The sequence below is a fragment of the Sycon ciliatum genome, chromosome 1 (genome assembly GCF_964019385.1).
Source record: "Sycon ciliatum chromosome 1, ocSycCili1.1, whole genome shotgun sequence".
Classification (NCBI taxonomy): Eukaryota; Metazoa; Porifera; class Calcarea; order Leucosolenida; family Sycettidae; genus Sycon; species Sycon ciliatum.
The window spans coordinates 49,215,145-49,232,684 of NC_088643.1; the positions used below are offsets into that span (position 1 = coordinate 49,215,145).

The 17,540-nt window shown below is 47.8% G+C and overlaps 1 protein-coding gene across 1 annotated transcript; it reads right to left on the minus strand.

Moving 5' to 3' along the window:
- Positions 1 to 110: 110 nt before the first annotated feature.
- Positions 111 to 14,297, minus strand: LOC135830770 (uncharacterized). Its single transcript, XM_065342987.1, has 5 exons — positions 13,883 to 14,297; positions 9,565 to 9,770; positions 3,312 to 5,616; positions 1,718 to 1,798; positions 111 to 533 (listed from the first exon to the last, which is right to left on the minus strand). The coding sequence occupies exons 1-5, from the start codon at positions 14,036 to 14,038 to the stop codon at positions 291 to 293; spliced, it is 2,991 nt and encodes a 996-aa protein (XP_065199059.1). The 5' UTR covers positions 14,039 to 14,297; the 3' UTR covers positions 111 to 290.
- Positions 14,298 to 17,540: the final 3,243 nt, after the last annotated feature.

Genomic DNA, 17,540 nt, shown 5'->3' on the forward strand with positions numbered 1-17,540 from the left:
CTTTAGTAATAATGTGGATAAGGTAGACTGTAGATAAGGTCAAATCAAGTCAAGTTGGATATACTACAGTACTGGCCAGAGAAATGCAACCTCATAAAAAAATTTAAAAAAAACATTACGCATCCCTAGCACTACACCCACTGTTCTGTGCACTCGAACAAGGCGCTACTGTATTCAGCCGTGTGGCCAAGTAGCACAACTTTGCGGTCCATTAATCACCATCACTTTGATGCAGGGCCCTTCGGGGCTGGCATGTTCTCCATTGCTAAACAAGCCACAGGGTTGTCCTATCAGGAGTGCATGTCCTTGGCTTGCAGCTCTTCAAGTCGTGCCTTGCAGGGGATAATGGGCAGATTCACTAGCTCAGTATACACATGCCACATGTCCTCGCGCAATCTGCTTAGATCCTCGCATACTGTGCTACTCAGGCGGTCAATACTCAGGGGTTGCTGCTTGCTGCGTGCAGTGTCAAGGATGAGTCCCTGAAGGTTGGTGAACCGATCACGGAGTTCCAGTAACCTTGGAGTGAGCGGCTGCCAACAAGCACATACATGCGTGCATGTACACATGCGCACACACACACACACGCGCGCGCGCACACACACACACACATATCACCAAGAGTACATAACCCCCCAGAGTGTGCAACGCCGTTCCAGCTCTGCATAGGGTATTGGTCGAGCGGAATCGGATCTTCTGATGTCATGTGTACACTACACACCAGCGCAAGGCCGGTCTCGAGGCAGGGCACCATTGTTTTTGATCCAAGAGTACCCGCGACTCCCCGGGTTCCCCTCAGATGTGTACGGTATTATGATGCTAAGATCCGATTCCGCTCGACCAAGACCCTATGCAGAGCTGAATCAGGCGTTGCACACTCTGGGGGGTTATGTACTCTTGATATCACCAAGAGTAGATAAACAAGAGTGTGCAACTCCAGCTATGGGGTCTGCGACGGCAGAACTTCACATCACGTGATGAACCCGTGCACTCTAGTGCATGATAGATACTGGGTTGTACGCAGCCCAGCTTTGGGTACAACTCTCTTGTGGTCACTTTGCACTGTTTGCCAGCATAACCTTTTGAACCATGTCACGTGATGTGAAGTTCTGCCGTCGCAGCACAGCATAGAGGTTGTGCAGGCAGTTGCACACTCTTGTTTATCTACTCTTGATATCACACATAGACAAAGAAATTTACTCATCAACTTCCTAATCAATCATACTCCACATGCACAGTGATGGTAAGTGAAATTCAAATGAGGAACTGTAAGCATCATGCCACCAGTTAGGACAGAGTTATGTATGGAACTTGCAGATTCCGCAAACGACTAAAACCATGCAGTACAAGTACAGTAGAGTCGCGCGTCCAAGAACGTTGTTTCCAAGGGGTTAGCCTGGGACGTTCTTATTTTTCAGCAATCTGGCTGTGTTCTTATGGCACGTTCTTAGAAACAATCCGTACTGGATCATATGTATCCAACAAGCTGCCAGAAAACCAACACCTCCGTTCTTATCTTTAGGCTGTGGCGTTCTTAGAATTTCAGGCTGGACGTTCTTGGGCTCCACGTTCTTCAGCGCGCGACTCTACTGTAACTCGGCACTTTCAAAACGACTGCATCGCATTGGAGTGGCCGTGACCTAAACCAGGGAGAGGGGGGGGGGGGGGGGGGCAAATTCGAGGTGCCATTGTCTGTGTCAGTAGCCCACACACACACCTTCATTCGTCTGCTCAGATCACTAGCTGGAGCAGCCGTTGCAGCTGTGCAGTAGGACTTTGCCTCCCCGTCAAGAACCATCTACACATCCAGAGATGAAAAAGGAAAAAAAGGAGAAAAGCATAGCAGTTAGTTAGACTACTAGTACTTTGCCCCGAACCTGGGGAAACCACTCTCACAAACACTGCCGACACCTATGTCGTAGTGGGGGTAATGCTCCCTAAAGCTGTGTTCACAACTGGCGCGTGTACGCGTGAAACCACGCGTTTGTGCGTATTTTTGCTGGCTTTTGGGGCGCCATGCGTACGGAAACGCGCCGAAATGGAAATTCCAACATGTTGGAAGTTTCAGCACGTACCAGCGTACATGCCAATCAGTTTCACTGGCGGGGTCAAAAAATTAGTACCGGTACTCGAAGGTGTCGCACGCGCAAAATACGACTGATTGCTGTTTTTTGTGAAAGGCTGAGCGCGCGGTTGGGCACGCATGAACCGCAAGCGTACCGCGTCCACGCGCCAGTTGTGAACACAGCTTAACTGACACCCAAAGAGGATACCCAGGATAGAGCTGTGGTGTACTGCTGCTGCATGTACAGCAAACTGAGTGCATAAACCAGAGTGGGCAATTCACTATGATTCTGGCTAACCATAATAATTGATGTTTACATCATTTTCGACGAGTCTCGGATGCCGCGATCTGTGACTCCAAGTACAGTACGACCTTTGACATTAGTATTTACTGTACCCTGGCGGCAAGAATGACATAAGTATTACTATTGTTGCACGCGAATGGTGAGCCAATATTATCATGGATAGAAAGGAGAATGACAAAAATTCACAAAATGGTACGAGTTATGACTAACTGTCCACCAGCTCAACTAGATCATAATTATACAGTCAGCGAATGCGACAAAACTGACAGGGAGTACTGAGCCATTCAACGACCTGACACCTAGCTCCAACACTTCTACGAGATGCAAAACAACAACCTTGGAAGGCTCTAGTTAGAAGGTTGTTGGTTTGCACCTCGTAGAAGTGTTGGAGCTTGGTTTCAGGTCGTTGAATGGCTCAGTACTCCCTGTCAGTTTTGTGCCATCCCATCGCATTCGCTGACTGTATATGATCTGATTGTGTTGGTGGACAGTTAGTCATAACTCGTAACATTTCGTCCTTCTCCTTTTTATCCATAAAGAAGCAACAAAATACACCTTCCTGAAATCGCACGCGGAGTTGTACGGATGTACGCTTGCTATAACTGTGTATATAACTGTGTATATAACTGTGTATGACAAGTATACGAGTACATTGTCTAGCAAACACAAGGAGGGGAAAGCACTTAGGATCGGGGTAGTTCCCATTCCCACTAGCGTAACCACTTAGGAGTGGGAGCTGTTCCTTTCATAGAAACCCGTTCTGGCTAGAATACCCAGTCTAGCTGGGTCTGCACAGCCCTAAAAATCCCGGTAAAGAAAAGAAAATACTAGACTGTAAGTGCAGCTTGCAGTATGTCTGCAGAAATAGTTGCAACACTACATTAGCGACACAGGCTACTGCCTGCCTGGCAGAGGCTGATAAGAGGAGCATATCAGACTCACCTTGAAATGTTGTGAGAGAGCCATGCGCAGCGTGCATAACAGACTGCGGTCGTGGGCTGAGATGGAGATGCATACCATGTTGAGAGGAGCAGCATTGCTGATCTTCTCACTGCACAGTGAGCACTGTTCAGCACTGTCACTGTCGTCGGAGCCCACTGGGCGGTCAGGCATGTCCATTGCTACTTGCGAGTGCTCCAACCAGAACTTACAGCCAGTGGGAGCTGTAAGCAGATAGCGCTGTGATGGTTGAAACTCCATACCCAGCAAGGTACTTAGAGTACTGGTGACTTGTGCACTGGACAGAGGCTGGTGGAGAGATATAGAGTGCAGGTGAAGGTGGCTTGCTTCTTGGTTGCTTGCTTGTCGCTGGCCCGCTGCATGTGTGGAGTGGCGGCTGTGCCTAGCAATGTCGCTCATCATCTGCACGGGCAGCAGAATACTCTGCTGCGGCTCCTTGGGCGCAGGGATGTCGTCAGGCGAAGAAGCTTTGCAGAACGACAATATGTTCAACTGCTCGGTGTGTATCAGTGTGACAACACAATCAGACTCAGTACCGATTGCTGCAGATGTAGGTGAGTTGGTTGACATGGCACTAGCCAGTAGCTGGCTGATATCCACAACCAAATAGAAGCTCACTGATACAGTACAGCAGGAGAGGTGTTGCGACAGCAGTGGAACTTGAAACCAGCGAACAGCTTGGGCAGCAAGATCGGCTAGAGGAACAGCTACAGACCAGGAAGGCAGCACTTGCTGGCAGCCAGCTGATGAATAGGTCACGCTGGCATGTACACTGTACGCGCATGGCAGCATGTGACTTGTGCAATTCTCAACACTGCATTCAACATGACTCGCCCGAAGACCATTGCTCTCCACGCCAAGTACTGCACTCGCACTGACACTAAGTGCCCGGTGCTTGCCACGGGAATTCTGTTCGCCAAAACCCGTGCTCTGCAGTGATTTGAGATTGTGCAATGCGTGGTTCACAGCAGCCAGTAATCGGTCCACTGTACTCTCATCTTCCTGCAGAGCTACAATCCGATCAGAGATGGCGCGCAGCTTTGCTAGCACGTCTTTCATTGTGTCAGACGTGCGAAGGCTGCCTCCGCTGAGTGATCCAGTGCTGGTTGCTCCTAGTGTTGGACAGGTGAGCTCAATGACAGAGCCACTACGCGTACGGCACAAGCATGCATTTGTCCTCAATGACCAGGTGTGGCACACGTCAGCAGTGGCAAGTAGACACTTCTTCAGCACCGTGCTGGGAGAAGACTTGACAAGCTGCTCTATCGACGGCAGGCGTGCAAACGTCACAGCAGACGGTCCCGCACACACGAGCACATCTTGTAGCTCCGTGCCATTTCCAGATGGACTCTGCAAGATGCAGCAGCAACAAACGGGCGCTGGCACGTGGTCCTGGAACTCAAATTGGCGCAAGACCAAGCCAACGCGCGCGACACACCACAGACTGACTTGCCCCGACTTGGAAACAGCCACCAAGCCGTTGGCTGACCTATCCTTATTGCTACTGGTAATGCATACGGGAAAGATGTCAATTACGGGTGCAACGCACTGCAGGAGTAAACTGTTGTGCAGCGGAGAGCTAGTCATATTACCAGTAGCACTGCATTGACCCGGCAATACACGGTGAACACCTCCATCGTCCGTGACAACGAGAAGTGCATCATTGTCAGCAGACCCCTGGCTTCCATCATCCACCAGATAGTCCAACATGTCTTGTGATACAGGCCAGCCACAGCAAAGTGGTGACCGAGTCAACACTATAGGAATAATGCGATTCACATTCAATGGAAATGCAGCTGATACCCTCGTAGCACGTCCTATGGAAACTTGCCCGTCAGAGCAACACTGGACTGGGTATACTTCAAGTATACTGGTGCAGTCGGGAGGATGCGACGCGATCATCAGTGCTGTAGGTGTCGCAGACACCACGCAAGAATCTGGCACAATGGCTGACCGATAGCGCAATGAAACGTCACACACTCGACTGGTCGCATCCCAGAAGTTTGGCAATGCCGTCGTCACAGAGTTGCCGCCACTGCTACCGGTGGTGCAGGCGGTGGTGGTGGCAGTGGCCGCTTTGCCATGCTTTCCACTGCCAGTGCCCTGCTTGAGTAGGCTGGAGAAAACTGACTCATTGTCAACTTGCAACAGAGCACGGCCAGCAGATTGGCTGCGTTGATCTGCCGGCACATTCTCAACTCCTTGGTCGACATGCGTGGGCAACAGCTCGTGTTGACTGGCATCAGCTTTGGTCCTCTTCTGGACAGGTTCGATGGCTGGCGAAAGACTAACATCAACAAAACACATCCACATGTCCACAAAGAGAAAGAAAGTAATCAACCCTGTGTTCACTGCACATCACAGTCCCTGGCAATAGACCAGAGCAGTATAGCAGCTTAGTACCAAGAGTACACAACCACCAAGAGTGTGCCGCTCCTGCATACAGTGCTGTCCCAGCAGAATCTCAAGTTGACGTCAGTTTCACGATGCAATGCTCCTCGCACTAGTGATTTACGCCGTGTGTACTGCGTGTCAACTGTCAATGCACACAGGCTTCCTTGGACTACTTTGCACAGGATCATAAATTCATAATTATAGAGATGTGTCCACAACAGGTCCAGGATGCGTGTGGTACCACTTGTACAAGCGTTGCATTATAAAAATGATGTCAAGTTGTCAAATAGAGATGCCGTCGGGAGTTGAAAGTGTAACGAGACTAAATTGAACGATTTGCAAATTTCGTCCACTTTGCTGGCAGGGCACAAAGTTTATCGACGCCTGCCATCAGACGCCAGACCTTTATTGCTCTCGTGCAGAGGAGAGAAGGAATAGTCGTACTTTAATGCGATTTTTGAACCCAAAATGCTTCTGCGATAATTGAGGGATTTTTAGGGTCTTCTGAAATCACCCCAAAATGCAAAAAAATACTCGTCTGCACCCATGGCCGTGCCAACCAGGTTTGAAATTTGAAGTTCAGGTCGATTGTCCTCACACATAGGCACATGAGCTAGTAATTGTGTTACCAGTATGGAATGTGGAGATCGCAACCCAGTAAACATGGCATTTTTGTGGTGTCAGTGTATCGCGGGATTGGGTTCACTTATAAGCCAATGCCCTTATATGTGAGGATGCGCTTTTACCTAGATATAGGCACATGCGCTTTTTATGCGTAAGTAGTTGGGAGTCCTCTGAGAATGATGACGTCGACGAGGCTTCTCCAGATAACCATGTGCCTTTGCTAAGTTGCCTACGCCCTCCATCTGCAAACGATCTCAGAAGGAAACGACAAGAATTGTTTGTAAACAGCACGAAGAAAGGATATACACAGCTCCAGTCTCAAAGCGAGCACCGAAAGGTCCAAAACCTCTTTCATCACATAAGTATGAGTGAGGCAATTCCCGACTGACACAGTCACAATCAAAACAGGGCAGCTATTTTATGAAGCCTGCCATAGCGACGCGTCAGTCGTAAAGAGCGTATTGAAAGGACACTTGAAATCAAACTGGCGGATCGTATCCTATGTGTGAGAACATTCATGAGTGGTGGAGTACCCTAGCAGAAAATCGATCATTTCTGGCCGCTGTTGGAGCAGCGTGGTCAACGCCTGACAAGCACCAAGCACCGTAGGAACCCTATTCCTATTGCGAGAGACCGTGAAGTAGAGCATGCCAAGTCTTTTCTCACAGACAGGAAATGTAGGTAGCTGTCAATCACCTTTGATGGCACAACTGTGGTACGCGAAGCTAGGGTGCTCATTGCCAGCTGTGTGGATGCTGACCCAATTGTCCGACAACGTCTCCTGTCACTGTAGCTAGCTGCGGAGGCCATGAGTGGAGAGCAAGTATCACACGGTCTCTTGCACACTCTTGCTGTTACATACCAAGTTCAACCAGTGGTCACCATGCATGGCCGAACGTCTGTAAATGATTGCCATTCACACCATCAAGACCCTCTATCCTGCAGTGTTTGATGTTGAATGCTTCTCGCGTATGCTAGACAATGTTAGCCGTTGACTTGGTGGGGATGAACTGAAGGCCCTTCACCAATGTCTAGACATTATAGCTCTTCCACAGCCTAAATGTTGCGTCTTGAGTGGAAGGTGCACGCGAGCATAGCCGTCTTGAGTGGAAGGTGCACGCGAGCATAGCCGTCTTGAGTGGAAGGTGCACGCGAGCATAGCCGTCTTGAGTGGAAGGTGCACGCGAGCATAGCCGTCTTGAGTGGAAGGTGCACGCGAGCATAGCCGTCTTGAGTGGAAGGTGCACGCGAGCATAGCCGTCTTGAGTGGAAGGTGCACGCGAGCATAGCCGTCTTGAGTGGAAGGTGCACGCGAGCATAGCCGTCTTGAGTGGAAGGTGCACGCGAGCATAGCCGTCTTGAGTGGAAGGTGCACGCGAGCATAGCCGTCTTGAGTGGAAGGTGCACGCGAGCATAGCCGTCTTGAGTGGAAGGTGCACGCGAGCATAGCCGTCTTGAGTGGAAGGTGCACGCGAGCATAGCCGTCTTGAGTGGAAGGTGCACACGAGCATAGCCGTCTTGAGTGGAAGGTGCACGCGAGCATAGCCATCGCCACCTACACGTACAGCAAGACAAGGTGATGGAGTAAGTGGAAGGTGATGGAGTAAGTGGAAGGTGATGGAGTAAGTGGAAGGTGATGGAGTAAGTGGAAGGTGATGGAGTAAGTGGAAGGTGATGGAGTAAGTGGAAGGTGATGGAGTAAGTGGAAGGTGATGGAGTAAGTGGAAGGTGATGGAGTAAGTGGAAGGTGATGGAGTAAGTGGAAGGTGATGGAGTAAGTGGAAGGTGATGGAGTAAGTGGAAGGTGATGGAGTAAGTGGAAGGTGATGGAGTAAGTGGAAGGTGATGGAGTAAGTGGAAGGTGATGGAGTAAGTGGAAGGTGATGGAGTAAGTGGAAGGTGATGGAGTAAGTGGAAGGTGATGGGACAGGTCCACGACATGTCAGGTGATGTTGTTAAGTTCTGTGTCAGTGGAAGACGGTGTAACTGTTGGTGGTGTGACACACCAATGTCTGCGGCAAGCTACTGTGAACCTGAAATCACGAGTGTTTTAGACTGCAATCACTTCGTTATTGCACCGTAGCTGCATACTGGCCTCGCTGCCTGCTTCGTATAATCGTATAGCCTGCTTCGCGTATGTCTACGGTATTTCCAATCATGGCTGCTCGCCCTTACCTTGTTGCCCTTGGCATGCTCAGCTCATTCTTATTCTAACCTTCGTCAAGATAACTTCCAACTAAATACTCCTCGTGTTGCTTGTTGTGTGCCACAAGCATGAAGTAAGCTACAACATTTGGCGACGAAGATGTCTAGTTTCAGTCTCCACAAGGGACAGTCCAATTGCCTCCCTACTTTCGACTCGTCTGGTACTCCTGCGGCGGTTGGCCAACGGAGGAAATGGTTTCGAAGCTTCGAATACATGGCAGAAGGAACGGGTATTTCTGATTCTAAGCGTTTGAATCTCTTTTGCTACATTCCGCAGGTCCTACAAGCTTGCATTCAGACTTCAGATGCAATTGGCTGCAACTCTATGTTATCGGCTTCTCTTCACTTACTTCCACTTCACACTTTCGCCCATAGCTTTTATCCACTAGAGATGAACCATGGTCATTATGCATACGCAAAAGATGTGGGACTTTTATGCTGATATTGTCCTGAAAAGGCTTTATTACAGCTAGCAAGAGTACATAACCCCCAAGAGTGTACAACTCCAGCTATGGGGTCTGCGACAGGCCGACGGCAGAACTTCATATCACGTGCCGAACCCGTACACATTATTTGCACCCTATGCATGATAGATGCAGGGTTGTACGCAGCCCTGCTTCGGATTCAACTCGCTTGTGGTCACTTTGCACTGTTTACCAGCGTAACCCTGGGTACTGTGTCACGTGATGTGAAGTTCTGCCGCCGCAGCACTGCACAGAGGCTGTGCAGGCAGTTGCACACTCTTGGGAGTTATGTACTTTTGCAGCTACATGTATGAATACTATAAGTATAACACCGGTATGCACAGTCCCTATGAACACGACTCAAACGGTTACTACTGTACGTATGTAGTAGCCCGACTGGTGTTTTTCTGATGGTCATCAGTTGTAGAGTACATGAGTGGGTGTAGATCAAGGCCAACAGGACTGCAACATACGGGAAAGTAAAGTATTGCTACCAGAGTGACAGGCTACACTTGCACACAGTATCAATGACCCAGCAAGTTACGTACCGTGAACGTTTCCGACCACCAGGCTGACATGATGATGATGATGCAGTGACGGGCCGGTCTAGCAGCTCTGTCAGCGGTATGAGCCAGATTCCGCCGCATGACGTGCTGCACACGACGAACGGGCACTCTTCATTGGTGCCAGAGACCTGGCAGGAAACACGCACCAACGATAACGATGTGACGCATGCCGGTAGTTGTGCTACACACTGCAGGTATAGGGAATAACACAGACACACTACATCAGTACATCGAAGAGACACAGACACACTACATCAGTACATAGAAGAGACACAGACACACGACATCAGTACATCGAAGAGACACAGACACACTACATCAGTACATCGAAGAGACACAGACACACTACATCAGTACATCGAAGAGACACAGACACACTACATCAGTACATCGAAGAGACACAGACACACTACATCAGTACATAGAAGAGACACAGACACACGACATCAGTACATCGAAGAGACACAGACACACTACATCAGTACATCGGTATAGGGAATGACACAGACACACTACATCAGTACATCGAAGAGACACAGACACACTACATCAGTACATCGAAGAGACACAGACACACTACATCAGTACATCGAAGAGACACAGACACACTACATCAGTACATAGAAGAGACACAGACACACGACATCAGTACATCGAAGAGACACAGACACACTACATCAGTACATCGGTATAGGGAATGACACAGACACACTACATCAGTACATCGGTATAGGGAATGACACAGACACACTACATCAGTACATCGAAGAGACACAGACACACTACATCAGTATATAGAAGAGACACAGACACACTACATCGAAGAGACACAGACACACTACATCAGTACATCGAAGAGACACAGACACACGACATCAGTACATCGAAGAGACACAGACACACTACATCAGTACATCGAAGAGACACAGACACACGACATCAGTACATCGAAGAGACACAGACACACGACATCAGTACATCGAAGAGACACAGACACACTACATCAGTACATCGAAGAGACACAGACACACTACATCAGTACATCGAAGAGACACAGACACACTACATCAGTACATCGAAGAGACACAGACACACTACATCAGTACATCGAAGAGACACAGACACACTACATCAGTACATCGAAGAGACACAGACACACTACATCAGTACATCGAAGAGACACAGACACACTACATCAGTACATCGAAGAGACACAGACACACGACATCAGTACATCGAAGAGACACAGACACACGACATCAGTACATCGAAGAGACACAGACACACTACATCAGTACATCGAAGAGACACAGACACACTACATCAGTACATCGAAGAGACACAGACACACTACATCAGTACATCGAAGAGACACAGACACACTACATCAGTACATCGAAGAGACACAGACACACTACATCAGTACATCGAAGAGACACAGACACACGACATCAGTACATCGAAGAGACACAGACACACTACATCAGTACATCGAAGAGACACAGACACACGACATCAGTACATCGAAGAGACACAGACACACTACATCAGTACATCGAAGAGACACAGACACACTACATCAGTACATCGAAGAGACACAGACACACTACATCAGTACATCGAAGAGACACAGACACACTACATCAGTACATCGAAGAGACACAGACACACTACATCAGTACATCGAAGAGACACAGACACACTACATCAGTACATCGAAGAGACACAGACACACTACATCAGTACATCGAAGAGACACAGACACACTACATCAGTACATCGAAGAGACACAGACACACTACATCAGTACATCGAAGAGACACAGACACACTACATCACTACATCGAAGAGGCAACCATACAATCTGTAGTGCAACAAACCACAAGAACGCCAGCACTCAGAACATCAAAAGAGGTCTTGACAAGAACATCAGCACCGAGAACATCAAAAGAGGGCTTGACAATAACGCCAGCACTGAGAACATCAAAAGAGGTCTCGACTCTTGACAGACTGCTCAGAAAGAATGAGACTCTATTGCAAAAGTCAACATGCGTGTCAGTAGTAAACCTCATCATCTCTGAGAGGGTTTCAGAAACACGGACCAGGCACAGAGTAAGCAACACACTACAATAAGTACTTGGAGAATACTAGACCTGACGCATCAGACAGGCGGGCGATGCGTGACATGCAGAGGGAGTTTGGTACAATATTGTCGCACTTGGGGGAGAACTCTAACAATGGACTGTACTTTGGTGACAGTACACATACACATGCATGTAGTCTTTGTGAAGATACATGTATAGGTGTAAACCAGGGAGTACTAACAAGCTTTTTAGTACTCCCTGGTGTAAACCAAAGGAGAGAAATTCAGCACCATGGCGATGAAAAGCAACAACGTAGTATTGGTATTTTCTTACCCAGTGTGGCACTAAAAATAATACACACACACTGCTGGATCGGAATGTGACAGGCCGAGATGGTGAGTGACATCTTACTGGTTCACACAGACACCAATGGCAGCATGACACCAGACGGATATTCAACACCACTACTGCTGCTTGCAGGTGTGACAAACATCACTTGCACACCGTGTGCAAGTCTTGTTTCTGATTGGCCAAACACTCAAACAGAGCTTGCTCCTGCAGACAGTAGCACTGCTTTGGCACATACTTCTCTCCCCGTATGTTAGCCCTGCTTTCTCTGGTCTCACAATATCTTGGAAACCACCTGCTAAAGGCAAATGGTTGATTGGGAAGAACATCTTCCGGCTGATGAGAACATGGAGAAATGGAGCGAGGGCATTCCAGGATGAGTTTAGCACGTGCGCGTGTGCGCTTGTCGCGAGTCCGAATGCTTGCTGCGCTTTGCTTTGCCTTCATGCTCGTCCGCAGTTTCCGGTTGGTGATCACTAAGTGGATTGGTAAGGTGGGTGATGATGCCCCTTCATCGTTCGATTTCGAGCTGATTGGTCATTACACCAGGTGCTTAATAACTGCGGGCGGGAGCGCTGATGCTGAAAGCATGCCCCCAGGCTCGACAAGCTGTTCCTTTTGCAAAGAAGACGCTGGAAGCGGTGGGGAAAGGAGCAAAGATGACATCAACGAAACAGTCATGATGGAAGAGGAGTAAATCGCCACCTCCACGTCACTAGCTGCCAGCAATAGCCTCTCGAGTGGCAGTCCAGGTGTTGAGTTTGGAAAGCAGTGCAGCGGGTAGGAATACAGTCACCAGTAAGAAGCGAAGCTGACCTGGTTACGTTATTTTATTATTTACAGGTTAGTGCATGGCAGGGAGGGCCTTATGGCTTGTTAGTGCCCGACAGGTTACGGCCCGAGGGCTACCCTGAAGGGCACAAACAAGCCATAAGACCCTCCCTGCCATGCACTAACTATTTTAGAACGAGGTTACATGCATTATCTCACTTCCATTATGCTTGTGTACCACTATATTGGGTAGTTTTGTGGTTTGTGTGCGGAGAGACTTGGTGTAGTATGAAAGAATATTTTCTTCTGGTAAGTTATGGTAACTCAGCACCACTTAGGACTACTAAAAGTAGAATGGAAGCAAATGAAATGCTGGGCTCTTATTGCGAGCTTCATTCTTATTCATACATGTAGCTTGTGGAGCTATTTAGGGGCTTTGAGAGCCCCTTGTCGATAAGTCTAATGACTTTGATCTTCGGTTTTTATACAGGTTTCCGCAAGCTGTTGACAAAGAAAATTCGTACTGATGAAAGAATACGGGAGGCAAAAACCGTACACACTTCTGAATTGCGTAGCTTTTAGTAGTACACCGTACACGTTATGCAGAGTTCATTATCTGCACCGTACTATAATGCATACAGGGAGTTGTACGCACCAGTTTAGAGTATATTCAGCGGGCTTTAAACTAATCCAAGGCCCTCGACGCGTCATCAAGAGTAGTAAAATAACGATTGAGCGGGCTTTAAACTCTGATAAGGCCCTTGGCGGGAATGTCGCTGATTGGTCGTTTCCTGGACAACGAGACAGACCTCGTTCTAATATTATTTATTCTTCTTTTACTAGGGAATTCCCAACAGGCATCAGCGCCTTTTTACAGGGAACCCTAGGTATGAGTTGATGGATGAGCGAAATTCAGCTGGTGAACTAGACATGCGGCAAGCCGGTGGAAGTTAGTGGACAGTTAGTCATAACTCGTAACATTTTGTCCTTCTCCTTTTTTACCATGATTAATTCATTCATTCATTTTTTATTTGAAGGGTTCCCCAAAAGTAAACGAATAATTATCAGGGGATATTGGGGAAATACTAAATACTCACCAATTGTTCGTCGTCCTTGAAGGCATACAAATTCCTAGATTCCGAAGAGGCCAAAATGACTTGGCCGGCTGGATAACACACGCTGAAACACTTCTCTGTAGTACTGCACCGAGACAGAACGATGTCCTTCAATACTCTAGTACAGTTCGTTTGCATTCCTGCTGGATATGGGTTTCCCTGCACGAGTGCATTTCAAACAAAACAGGGAATAACCTGCTACTGTAGGCCTCGTAGGCGGAGCTTACAGTACTGATGGTGAAGGCTTGAAGGAAATTTACAAGGACAAAAGCCTGAAAAGGCAAGCAGTCAAAGTCACACCCGTGTCATCTTCACTGACTTGTTGAGCTTCCAAAAAAGTCAAACAACACACGTGCCTGTGGAAATAACATTTTCAAATGCACCACGTTCTTTGGGCCGCATCCCCCATGGCGTTCCCTAAAGCTTGTAGTCATCATCATGGAAACTCGGCCGCGCGACGCGCGTCCCTGAGCTACTTTGCTCTTGCTTTTTCAAAACTCTTTCACGTCAAAAGACATGTACAAGGACAACCACAATTGTGAATTTGAATTCTCAGCTGTGCTCATCCTTTTAATTAAAAAGTTCTGTCTACTTGAAGTAGAAGGAATTATACAAGACCAATTAGACCATGTCAAAATGTCCATACATCATGGTAATTTTAGGTGTAGTAAAATTTCGGTGACAGGAACCTGCCACTGAGGTTTCAGGGGTAAATGTAGAATTAGGTGACCGGCGTTCCCTGCATTTACGGTTCATACTCCATTGCCATTTAGGTGTACTGTAATTTAAATTTAGGTGCCTGGTTTCTCTACCGAAATTACCGAAATTTAAAAGGTACACCGAAAATAATGTGTTATCATGACTGTAGTATTTCAAGTATCAAGAGTCCATGAACTGTTTATGGACTCTTGATAATAACAAGAGCATTGAGATTATACCACGGTACCAAGCGTTCATAACCCCCAGGCCGGGGGGTTATGAACTCTTGACGGTACCCATAAGCGCGAGTCATGCGTGTAAATTGTCGAATTCTTCATTGCTTGAACAGGGCGTGTGCAGTTGCCAGACTGAGCGCCGTGGCAGACTGAGCCCATAACGACCGCTGTGTGGCGTGTTGCCTTCATATCTATAGTGAAATGACACTCAGGCAGCCTAAGCTTGGATTGACCGTCCCACGAGTTACAGGTAGAGCACGAGCCCAAAAGCCTGAGTGAAAACTTTGGCAAAGATTCCAAAGAGTAGTATATCAAGAATAATGCAGTGGCCCAAAATGATTCTGCACTGCAGTTCATGCTCATGCAACCTGACGCCGGCACGTGAATTTCGCGATGCTGCAGGGTTGCAGAATTTCCGCAGAATTCAGCAGTGCCTGCCAAATGCAGAAAATCCTGCAGATTGTTGCAGAAAGAGATGACCCGTATACAGCGTAGTACATGGCAACATGCATGTACAAATAATAGAATACCCAATCTGACCATGACTTCTGAACTCAACTTGCAGTACATTGTTTGGGGCTTTTTGGCAATGGAATTCACCTGCTTGCAATTCACAGGGGCTACAGTCTACGGGGTTTGGCATGGCTGTACACGGCAGGTTGTAGACAGTGTGTTTGTGGCCATGTTTTGCTGCAATCATATTGCAGTAGAAATTTTGCACAAAGAAGACAGCATTTTTTACTACCCCCAATTCCCTTTCGTATTCAATATTGCTTGTACAGTCCTGGCCAGAGAAATCCGACCTCATGAATATAATATGATTAGCACTGGGGCCTACGCGACCCTAGCATCACACACAGCACTCTGCGCACTTGAACGCCGCGCTACTTTATTCACGAGCTCGGAATTCTCTGGCCAGAACTATACTTGGTGGAGATTTAGTAAAGTATGATGAGCGTTCGCCTCAATATCAAGTAATAAAATAGGGGATAGGCACTCGTCCGGCCGATGTACATACATCTTTTATTATTATTATTATTTATTAAAATTAATTTCTTTTACCCGTGCACCCTTTAAGGGTGTGCAATTCCAGGTTGCTTTCCAAGCAGGTACTAAAAGCTGCAGCAAATCCTAATTACATGTACCGTCACGGCCAAAAGAAATCCGACCCACGTGCCAAACGCAGCGCCAAGGCTAAAGCGGCCCTCAGATCTGTTTTTGATGCGTGCATGATGACTGATGTACCAGTAATTGAAATTGAAAGTTTGAAACGCGGCGCTATTTTTGACTTGTGGGTGGGATTTCTTTGGCCACCCTGTGGTAACTATCCCTTCAGACATCATTATCGTGCAAGTAAGCAGGTCAAGAAACACACGCACCACCCAGTGCTCGTCATCGGACATGAACCACACTACTCTGAGTGCAACAATCTAAGCAATAACGATTGGTTGGATTCGGCTGAAGAATAGCCTTGCATATGGGGGGGGGGGAGGGGGGGAGGGGGAGAGGGAGGGGTATAGGTACTCCTCCTGGTTGTAGGCAGTCATGTCAACAAATATCGCGTGGTGCTGGGGGTGGGGACTAAAAATAAACGGAAGAAACCACTGGAAGAATTGTTTAATCCAGGGAGCCTCTGATAAATGCTGCAAAGTCTGTGTGCTATGCAGTGAGAATAGTCTCATTGAAATCCATGCAAAAAGTAGGGTGATGATAACTTGAGATTGCACAGGCCTGTATTGAAAATTCGCCCAAAGTGGGCTGGATAGTTTCATAGCTATTGAATCATGTACTTCTTGTAGCGTAGTGATCCTGCAAGTCAGCAAGTCCTTGCTGTGGAAACCGTTGGCACCTGGATCACAGCTCGCCGGGTCAGTGAGAATCTGCTTCCTATGCACGCCTGTTTCTCCGCCACTGGCAACATGTCTGTGCTATGCAGTATTTCTAGGTCCTACCCAAGACTGACACCTCCAGTACTGGCACAGTACTTTCCAGCTCATCCATCACTGTCTTACATCAACCCCCACATATAATTAATTGCCTTACAGAAATCCCCACGCATTGAACATTTTATAAAAGCTACGAAGAGAAGCCAGCAAAGAACATGTTGAACTTGGACATGCCAGCATCTTCAGGCCAGGACAGGCAAGAATGGAAAATTATTGTCCTCACAGATACTGCTGGCAGTTAATCACCCTCTCAAGCCCCTCCAATGACAGGACATAGCCCCTAGCTACCCTCACCAATGCCGCATTGGAGCTCATCTGGAAGACTCACTGGGTGATGGATGCGGTGAAATTCACACCACGTTCTCAGGACAACGCCAACGGCACAGTTCAGAGAACACAGCACAGCGCTGTGCCCGAGAAAGGAGTCTAGCATGGCACTGGTCTACTTTCAAACAACAGCGAAGACTTATGCATCGCACCCCTGAAGGGATCGTTCATTTCAGACCTAAAGTTCAGTTTTCCAGGAAACAACTGCTCAACAAGTCAACCACCGTATTCATGCCCGGTTTGCACACAGTTGCTAGTCAGACACATGGTCGTACCAGCCCACCATGCTCTTGTGTTCATTTACGTAGTAACAAAAGCCAACTAGTAAAAAAAGACTACTGGTATCCAATATGACTGGGGCCTAGGGGTGCATTGCTCTATTCGGATCGAGACACAGCAGTGGCCACAGGACATGGCGCTGTGTAGTGTGTG